Source organism: Nelumbo nucifera, chromosome 1 (genome assembly GCF_055504915.1).
Source record: "Nelumbo nucifera cultivar China Antique chromosome 1, China Antique-T2T, whole genome shotgun sequence".
In the NCBI taxonomy this organism is placed as follows: domain Eukaryota; kingdom Viridiplantae; phylum Streptophyta; class Magnoliopsida; order Proteales; family Nelumbonaceae; genus Nelumbo; species Nelumbo nucifera.
In genome coordinates this window covers 136,908,760-136,918,817 of record NC_142649.1, presented here as the reverse complement: position 1 = coordinate 136,918,817, position 10,058 = coordinate 136,908,760, and the positions used below count along the sequence as shown (strand labels likewise).

The window sequence follows — 10,058 nt, the reverse complement described above, 5'->3', positions numbered from 1 at the left end:
TGTATTTGATGAAGCTTCTATGTTAAAGAAAAATCAGTACCAAATCTAAGATGGTGAGAAGAGTAGTACCTTAATTCAAGTGGAGCTAAGTGAGGAAGAGAAAATGGGTGGTGAACCGGTCGCTATAGATTCTTCTTATCAAAGTCAAGAAGTTGCACAATCCCAAGAGAAACCAATATATTCCATTGCTTCAGGCAGGGCTAAAAGGAACATCCAACTCACTATGGATGGGTTCTATGAAAGAGGAGATGACTTCTCTTTGGAAGAGTGAAACTTGAAAATTAGTAGAATTTCCTAAGCGTAAGAAGGCTATTGGGTGCAAGTGGGTGTACAGAAAGAAAGAAGCTTCATCTGCAAGCGAACCAGTTAGGTACAAGGCAATGTTAGTAGCGAAAGGATATGCACAAAAAGGAGTGGAGTTCAATGAGATTTTTTCTCCTATAGTGAAACACTGTTCCATTAGAATCATGTTGACGATGGTAGCTATGTGGGATATGGAGTTAGGGCAGCTTGATGTGAAGGCTGCTTTCCTCCACGAGAGCTTGGAAGAGGAAATTTACATGGTGCAACTCGATGGGTTTGTCGAGAAAGGCAATGAACAACTGGTATGCAAGTTGAATAGGTCGTTCTATGGCCTTAAGCAAGCACCGAGGCAATGGTACAAGCACTTCGACACTTTTATGACTTCACATGGCTACATCAGAAGTAACAACGACAATTGTGTTTATTTTCGTTTCCTTCATGATGACTCCATTATACTATTTATGCTTTATGTCGATGACATGCTTATTACTTGTAAGAGTTTTCATGAGATTGCTAAGTTAAAGCAGGAATTGAGCATGGAATTTGAGATGAAAGATTTAGGTGGACAAAGAAAATCTTGGGTATGAAAATTCAAAGAGACAGGCGCAATGGGAAATTGTAGTTGACCCAAAAGGGTATATTGAGAAGGTATTGACCAAATTCAATATGAAGGAGGCTAAGGCAATGAGCAAACCAATAGTTCAGCACTTCAAACTATCTCTTCAACATTGTGCAAAGACAGAGGAAGAACATAAGGAGATGATACATATACCATATGCCAATGTAGTTAGATGTCTTATGTATGCTATGGTATGCACCAGATCGAACTTATCTCAAGCAGTTAGTGTTGTGAGCAGATTTATGGCTAATCTGGGGAAGGAGCATTGGAATGTTGTAAAGTGGATTTTGCACTACTTGAACAGCACCCAAGATACATGTTTACTATTTCAAAATGGTTTGAAAGGAAACAAAGTGATTGGGTATGTAGATTCAGATTTTGCGGATGACCTTGACAAAAGAAAGTCTACTACGGGATATATTTTCACTCTTGGTCAAGGTCCTATTAGTTGGAGATCTACATTACAAGACACGGTGGTTTTGTCTACTATAGAAGTAGAGTAGATGGTAGCAGTAGAAGTAGCCAAGGAAGTTGTATGGTTGTAAGGATTGGTTCAAGAGCTTGGAATTGATTAAAATAACATTTGTGTTCACTGTGACAGTTAAGTTGCTATATGTCTTGCAAAGGATCCAGTGTACCACGCAAGGACTAAGCACATAAATGTGCCGTATCGTAGGCTCAGAGATTTTGTAGCAGATGGTGACATTCAGTTGGAGAAGATTTCTTCCCAAATGAACATAGGAGATATGATGACCAAGCCATTGCCAAGGGAGAGGTTCAAGCATTGCCTGGATCTTTTAAACATACAACAGTGCTAAGTTGTGAAGGCCCCAGGAAGAGGGGGTATTCTAGATAGAAAAATGGAACAGAGTGAAGAAGAGAGCTGAAGATTTTTTTTTTTAGTCAAGGTGGAGAATGTTGGAATTGACTCAAAAATAAAGTTAGTTACAGAAAGTGGCTATTAGTGCATGGTAACCACAAAGCTAGTTATAAAAAGAATGGCTATCTTGTATCTTTTGTTCTTACAATTTTAATGAAAAATCTCTCTCTGGAGTGTGTGCTCTTCCTGTGGACGTAAGAGGATTTTCTCCGAACCACGTAAATTTTTGTGTCTTCATCTCTATTTACTTGAATTTTTTGTTTACTTTGCCATTTTGTGTGTTCTCCATTTTTCTTCACGGGTTGATTCAAGATGCGTGATCCAATGCTTCTACACCAATACACTATTCACCTTCTTCTACCTTTCGACACCGAACTGGGCACAACAACGACCACCTTCTCTCTAATCCGATCTCTCTTTCTCTCTCTCACCTTCTCTTTTCTTTCCCTTCTTTTCTCTTCCTTCATCTTCCTCTTTCTTTTTCTTTCTTCTCCTTCCTCTCATTCTTCTTCTCGACAACGTCATCAAACCATTTACTAGAAGTTGGTTTAGTAGATGCCTCATCACCAATTCTAGCAATTTTCCCTCAGATCATGACCGCTTTGTGACAAAATGTAGGGGATTTGACTCAAAAGAACACGAAAATGAAAATAAAAAAAGGAAACTGAAATGCATGGAACAATAACAGAGCTTACTTGGCCCTATTTTGGCCTGGGTTCGTTTGCTGCTACAAGGGATACCACAATCTGTTTCAATTTGTTATTTGTCTTCAAGTAGATGTCAATCCACAATATGATCAATGACGCAATAGGAAGAAGCGATGCTTCAAGCGTAGCTCGTTCTCAAGACTTATCAACCAGTGGTGCGGAGAAACTATCCACTACTACTAACAACGTCGCTCAACTGGCATATGAAAGAAACTAGTGCGACCATTGTGGGACAAGTAGGATTCCAGAAAAGTGGTGACAGGCCGAACCACCACTATTGGCTTGAGTTATAGCGGCGAGCAGAGGAAGAGAGAGGGAGAGAGAATAGGAGAAGAGATCGAAGGAAGACTTATCCTACCGAGTTCTACGTCTGAGTGTCGGGAGGAGGAAGACATTGAACAATAACTTCGATCATCTCAAATTTAAAGGAGCATTTTCTTGTCCCACTCATTATTTTAAAAGCATTGATTTTGTCAAATGACCAAACTTGATCATTTATTTCCATATCATAGATTTTCCTATATATAATATATAATTATAATATATAATATTTTAAAAGTAACGAATCGGATCAGGTCGAAGTATATCCAAATAACTCTTACCGGATCGAATGGAATCCCATCCGACTTATTTGCAGGTATAGGTTTTCTTTCATTTTTCTTCAACCCAAGTGTATGGGGTTGATCAATACAATTCTTTCATAAATGTCTCTAACTTCAACTGAAAGATCATTGGCGCTTATTGACACGTAGAAATAGCAATTTAGATTGATCAACTCAAAAAAAATCTGATGAAAAAAGAAAATCTTCTCACAATTTTGTATTGACCAACCTATAAATAGAGGTATCAATTCGACTGGATTTGGTCCAACCCGATCCAGTCCGATGTGAGTCCACTTACAAATGGACTGGGCCAAAATCAATTCAAATCCAAGACAAACCAAATCCAATCCAATCCATTAAAATGTAAATGGAGTGGATTGGATCGAATCCAAACCAAATGAAATATAAAAAATAGAACATACAAAAAATTACAAAAATATATTAAAATGAAGAAAATATGAAAATTACAAAAATATACACTTTTGGCATTGAAAAAACACTTTTATAAAAATGCTTTTATAAAAGCACTTTTATGAAAACATTTTATAAAAGTGATTTCGTAAAAATACTTTATTAAAAGCACTTTTATAAAAGTACTTTTGTAAAAATACTTGTGTAAAAATACTTCCGTATAAGTACTTTTGTAAAAATACTTTTATCAAAGTACTTTTGTAAACGCTTTTGTAAAACTACTTTAATAAAAGTGCTTTTATAAAAGTACTTTCATAGAAGTGCGTTTGTGAAAATGCTTTCACAAAAATACTTTTATAAAAGTACTTTTATAAAAATGTTTTTATAAAAGTATTTTCATTAAAGTGTTTTTGTAAAAGTGTTTTCATAAAATCTCACAAAAGTGATTTATAAAAATGCTTTTATAAACGTACTTCCAAAAAAATGCTTTTGTAAAAATACTTCTATAAAAGTGCTTTTATAAAAGTATTTTCATAAAAATTCTTTTGTAAAAGTGGTTTCATAAAAATGCTAGTGTAAAAATACTTTTATAAAAGTAATTTCATAAAAATACTTTTATAAAACGACTTCTGTAAAAGTGCTTTCATAAAAATACTTTTCTAAAAATGCTTTCATAAAAATTATTTCATAAAAATACTTTTCATAAAATTATTTTTATAAAAATACTTTTGTAAAGCGTTTTTATAAAAATACTTGATTTTATGCCGACTTCAAGACAAAGATTTGGCCCCAAACAAATTATTGAAAATTTGACTTAAATCCAATTTAAACCAATAAGAATATGGACCAATTTATTTTGAATTGGCCTAATCCAATAATTATAATGATCCATCCAGATCCAATTTGATAAAATTTGAATTAGATTAAAACCAATCCAAAACCAGATTTATTTCTACCTACCCATACGTTGTAGGTAGAAACAACAATGATACAAAAGTTTTTTTATGATTAAAAAAAAAAACTAAAATAGAAGAATTTACATAAGAAAGCAACCAGTCTGGATGTAACTCCAAACCCCAATCTCTAGTACGAACTGCCCTACTAATTCTCCTAAAAATATACTTAGGCCATATTTGGAAGTGTTTAAAAATAAATGCTAATTCAAAATAAGCACTTATCTTGGCCATTAATCACTTATTAGTATTTAGGAAATAAACCCAAAATAAATGCTTATTTTTTAAATGCAAATTTCCAACTTTTTTTAAGCACTTGTTCAAGTTTTTTATTACAAAATTATTCCTAATTGAATTTTAAAATACCACTTACAAAATTATTCCTAATTGACTTTTATTATTTTTATAAAAACACTTACAAAAATACTTTTACAAAAACACTTTCAATAAAGTAATTTTTTAAAAACACTTTTATAAAATCATTTTTACGAAAATACATTTTCATAAAAGTGCTTTCGCAAGTCTTAAAACTACTTTCATAAAAATACTTTTATAAAAATATTTTCATAAAAGTACTTTTATAAAATTGCTTTCATAAAAATACTTTCATAAAATAATTTTATAAAAGTAATTTAATAAAAGTGGTTTCAAAAGGATATATTTTGAAAAATTGAAAAAAAAATGAAGGACAAACATTTATTTAAGTGCTTATTTAAAAAAAAAAAAACTACCAAACGTTCATTTTTCTCTAAGACTATCAAACGTCCAATTTAAAATAAGTGAACTTGAAAAAGTTAGGGTGCCAAATGCAAATAAATGCTTATTCAAATAAACACTTATTTTTACCTAAACACTCCAAAACATAGCCTTAAAAGACAACATTATCAGAAGACTTTTTAATTTGCCATATACAGCGCAAAATAGACCAGCAGGACCATGATAGACAAAAGAGAATCTGAATTTAAATGAATATTCTTCCATCCATAGCAAAACACATTTAACTTTATATATTGCCCTTAATTCAGTTTCTGTACTATCTCAACACCTCCCAAAAAAGCCCCTGCAGAAACCAGAAAATTTTCGTTAAAATAGCCAACAAAACCATAATAATTTTTTTTTTTTTTTGGAGTTGACAACAAAACCACAAAATCCTTGACAACTCCCATTCATTCCTGCATCACATTTTTTCTGATCAGCAGCTCCATCAGATTTATTATAAACCAAGTGATCTCTGATCATTGCGGCAAAAAGTAGCTCTATTATCCTTGTTCAGTACTAACCTGAAAAGAGTCCCTACTAACCAAAAACTGTTGCCTTTCATATATTACTTGATTAGTAGGATTCACCATCCGGTATCCACAACACTTTTAGTTTGCTATTAAAACAAAATCATTCTAACATACCACAAATAGTAGAAAGCAACAGCTATCCAACACAGAAACTTGTCAGTTTCTATATTGTCCATTTGTCCTTCAAGTTTGACAACTTTTTTTATGCACAAATATCTTAAAAATTCCAGTCAGAGAGGAAGAATGTATCTCAAACCATCCTTTCTGTTTGGCAAATTTTTACCAATAAATGTCACTGATAACAGGTATCTTCTACTTTCATAAATGATGAACTACAACCTATTTCGAAAACTTCTACCAAAAACAAATCTATTTGGAAAATTAAATAGCAGCGTTTATTCTCCCTCCAATTAAATGGAACTTAGATCAAAATATATTTCTAGCAATGCTTTTTGCAATCGAAATTCGAAAATGCTAAATTGTTTATTATTAGATTCATACATTCAAAATATAACAATTTTTAATTCATTGGGTCAAAGTGGAAGAAAAAAAGAATCCTCATTATAGTCGCATTATCAGAAAACATTATCTGTTGAATGTTAAAGCTCTTGAATTAAAGCTAAAAACATGATTATTTCAGAAACTCTCTGCCTCATCCATCCCTTTACCAAGTGAGAACTTGCCACAGCATTTTTTTTAGTGCTATGTATGTCAGAGATTTATGGTGATCATCAGATAACATATTGAAGGTACTACAACTAAAACACTCACATCTATAACAGGTTGAAGACATGAAGGTTGCAGAAGAATCCCATGACCAAAGACATAAAAAGCTCCATAGGTACATGGAAGATTTAGGTGACGACAGCCATAATACTAGGAGAGTCACGCAGAAATGATTTTATAGTCCTCCATTTCCTTTTCCGTTTAACAGTTGCCAGATTTGAAGAAGTGATTATGATTTTTTCCAACTTCATTGCATTCTTCAACAAAAACCTCAAAAACCGGAGTTCATTCTCACATCCTAGAAAATTTGAGATCTCAACAGACTTGAGATGACACGATGTGAACTCTGGTTCCGGTTTTCCTGTATCGCTTTTGGAATAAAATGATTCCTATACAACAAGCAAAACATGTTAGTTAAACAATGTACCCCAATAGAACTTCTATTAATTAACCTAATAAAGATCAAACCTAATATATAAAGTACCAGATGCCAGAGATTACCATAATGTAGCTCCTTATATCTAATGGGCAACTTCGCTGAATGAAAGTCAAATTATATAAAAGACCATAAGTTGACATAGCTCAAATGTGAATTAATGGATAAAATAAGCAATAAGCCTGAGACAAAAGTGTAGAGGAAATAATTCCATTAGTTCCATCACAAGGGCTTCTATAATAGGAGAATTTTCGAGCAAGTATGTTCGTAAACGTAAAGATGCAGTGCTACACATTGTTGTCAGCCTCAAGCATCTAAGATTACAAAATGAAATGTGAACTCGTTCTAATACAGCCGGAGTTCCTGAGACAAACTTAACCGATAGAAAAAAAGGATGTGGCAACTAAGAGGCGAAAAATTTTATATATATATATATATAAGCAGGTGCTCTCTGGTTCAGATGAATCCCTTGAGAACTTGAAGCTAGTTCTCAGTAGATTTTTCACCAACAAACCCAATACTCAAGTCTATAGAACATTTTTGTGCCATTCAATTTTTGCATATTACAGAGACCAAGAAGCATTTAACTCAAGTCAAGAATATAATGTGTAGAGCAAACTACAAAGTTGCCAAAATAGAAATCTCTCGAGCAATTAGCAATCTTATTCTGAAGATATACACCACAGAATGCGGTATGCTGAATTATCTAGCACATTAATAATTTCTAATTTTTAGTATATTTTGATGAACTAATTTGGATCTCTGAACATGCTTAACAGTTTCTAACATCTCTAATTAATAACATGTTAAGAAGATCTTTATGTATAATTGAAAAGTCATATTATACTTTGATGGTATAGATTCAACTAAATATTACCATGATTAATAACATGTTAATAACTTTAGACTCCATGATTGAGAAAATTTCTTTATGATGATATTACCATGTCAGTATTTGCACAAATATCATCATCATCTGAGCCTTGTCCTAACTATATGGGGTTGGCTACATGAATCCTGTAAGTTCCATATCCATTATTAAATTATGATAGCATTTGCAAAATATAGAAGTACAAGAAAGGTTCAATAGTTCAACAGACATTTTTCTCATACTCATTCCCCTGCCAATCCACCCCTCCCCCCCCCCAAAAAAAAAGAAAAAAAAATGAAATAAAAGAAATACCCTTTTCACTTCTCTATGGAAGCCAATCTTTCAATTCTCATCCTTCACATATTGAATTTATGACTTGTATGAAGTGCCTTTTTTAATCCAATAAATGAATTAGTTGGCTAGGTATTTATTGATGATGAACAACCGAATACATATTAATATCTTCAATCTGAAGAACCCAATACTGAAAGTTGCAAAAGACAAGAGGAAAAAAAATTACAAGCACCCCGCACAGGCAAATGCAATTTGGGTGGGGCTTAGATTGGGTTAGAGCTAAGCGGGCCTAAGTTGCACCCGTAACTTAATGATATCATCGGTGAATCAAGGGAACGAATGATGGCCTAGCAAAAAAGAATTTTAGTACAAGGAATGATGATTAGTAAGTCCATGCTATGTTATTTTACTTCAATTAAAATAAAAGGAAAAGGAAATATTACCTCAACCGCCCATGGTGATAAGGATAGATCTTTTGCTTTGCCAAGACTTCTGAGAATCTTCATCATGCGTTGAGCATATTCTTCTCTGAACGACCCAAGTATCGACATGGCCATCGCCATGTCCGATTCCATGCGATTATATATAAAATCCATCTCATCTATAATTCTCCTTCCAATGTTACCCTTGTCCAGAGAAGGCATGTCCAGTAGAATATACTCATTTCTTATGGATCTTCCGCACCTGAAATACTTTAGGTTGGGTGTATCTATCGTGAAGTGGCACTCGCTGTCATAATCGTCATCACTTTCTATAACCAACTCCTTTAGTAAAAGAGAACTAACGAGGAGATACTTCAAAGGACGGAAATTGCAGTAGTGAAAGAATAATTTTTCCAGGACGGGACACCCCGAGAGGAAGTTGCTTATCGACTTCTCATTTATGAAACTAATTGATTCAAAAGATAGGTATTTGAGAAGAGGTAAACTCACTGAACCGGGTAAAGTAAGAGTAGAAAGTCCGAATGAATTAGACTTCAACTTCAGCGTCTGCAAGGAATTGCAGATGTATATCTCACGGGGTAATCGAATATCTATATCACGAAAAGCTTGAAGTTGAACTTCTTCAATATTATGGCTTATCGCAACAAGGATCCATGCAGTGAGGCTGTCAACACAACAATGTTCATCACAGGAGATATTGAACTTCACTATGTCAGTTCTGTGGTTACGAAGGAAGAGTGCCCTGGACACAAAATTCGTAAAGGATTGCTCTCTTTTCCTACTTTGCTGTCTGATCGAAATCGAAGAGAATAGGTTGTGGTCAAAGTTTAGGTACTGAAGAGATTTCCAAAGGTGTCTCCATCTTCTGGACAAAATGCTGGTCCGAACAACATGCTTCATGTCGAGGAAGGAGAGGATATGGAGGACTATGTGGTGGGGTAAATTGCTTATCAGTCTGTCTTTGTATTCCCTTCCATCATTCACTGGTTATCGCTCTTCACGAACCACTGCAACACAGAAATAATCACAAGTCACATAAACCTGCAGATGTGCAAAGCAAAAACGAAAGCTGAGATAGTGAGAGCCTGAGACGAAACCCTAACCAGAGGAAGGAAGAAAAGGAGGGGTCTGGAAATATTTGCCTTGTACCGGAAGCTATCATCTTATTTTAGTTCTTCTCTAACAGGAAATACAGTTCTTGATTCAGTTTTGTAGCAAGCTGGGTCCAAGCCCATCCGAAACCCACATCAAGCCCATAATTGAGGACTGTCTCACCGATGTTCAAAACTTCAAATCCCAAGAGGAAGAGGGCTTTGCCGCTTAGCACTTTAGCAGTTAGCAGTCCTACTCCTACTCCTACATGCTACATGTGGTTTATTGCTACTGCCAGCTGGAATACAAGCCAAATTAAAGAGCTCCAGCTGTCGAAAACACGTGGCTACTTATCATTCCAAATCTTCAAGTTGCTTCTAAATCCTTCTTCTCTTGCTCTGTAAATATTCACTCCGTATCTCGGCTCCCTTG

At 34.3% G+C, this 10,058-nt stretch overlaps 1 protein-coding gene across 3 annotated transcripts; it reads right to left on the bottom strand.

Moving 5' to 3' along the window:
- Window positions 1–6,736: 6,736 nt before the first annotated feature.
- Window positions 6,737–9,845, bottom strand: LOC104612282 (F-box/LRR-repeat protein At3g59200-like). 3 transcript variants are annotated; one of them, XR_016081456.1, is made up of 4 exons: window positions 9,638–9,844; window positions 8,535–9,541; window positions 6,992–7,108; window positions 6,740–6,879 (listed from the first exon to the last, which is right to left on the bottom strand). XR_016081456.1 is itself a non-coding variant. In XM_088896796.1 (3 exons), exons 2-3 carry the CDS (start codon window positions 9,432–9,434, stop codon window positions 7,073–7,075), a joined length of 936 nt encoding a protein of 311 aa, XP_088752922.1. In that variant the 5' UTR covers window positions 9,435–9,541; window positions 9,638–9,844; the 3' UTR covers window positions 6,737–7,072. The 3 variants fall into 3 exon arrangements, 2 of the variants coding, with proteins under 2 accessions (XP_088752922.1, XP_088752921.1); XM_088896796.1 differs by having other exon boundaries at window positions 6,737–7,108; XM_088896795.1 differs by lacking the exons at window positions 6,740–6,879; window positions 6,992–7,108 and adding an exon at window positions 8,117–8,438 and having other exon boundaries at window positions 9,638–9,845.
- Between the last annotated feature and the right edge of the window lie 213 nt (window positions 9,846–10,058).

Bases quoted from the DNA above. Each gene is read 5' to 3' on its own strand.
- LOC104612282 (XM_088896795.1), bottom strand. From the start codon at position 9,434: ATGAAGCATGTTGTTCGGACCAGCATTTTGTCCAGAAGATGGAGACAC. The intron at 8,439-8,534 runs GTAATATTTCCT...CTTTTTTGCTAG, and splicing joins TATCACCATGGGCGGTTGAG to GCCATCATTCGTTCCCTTGA.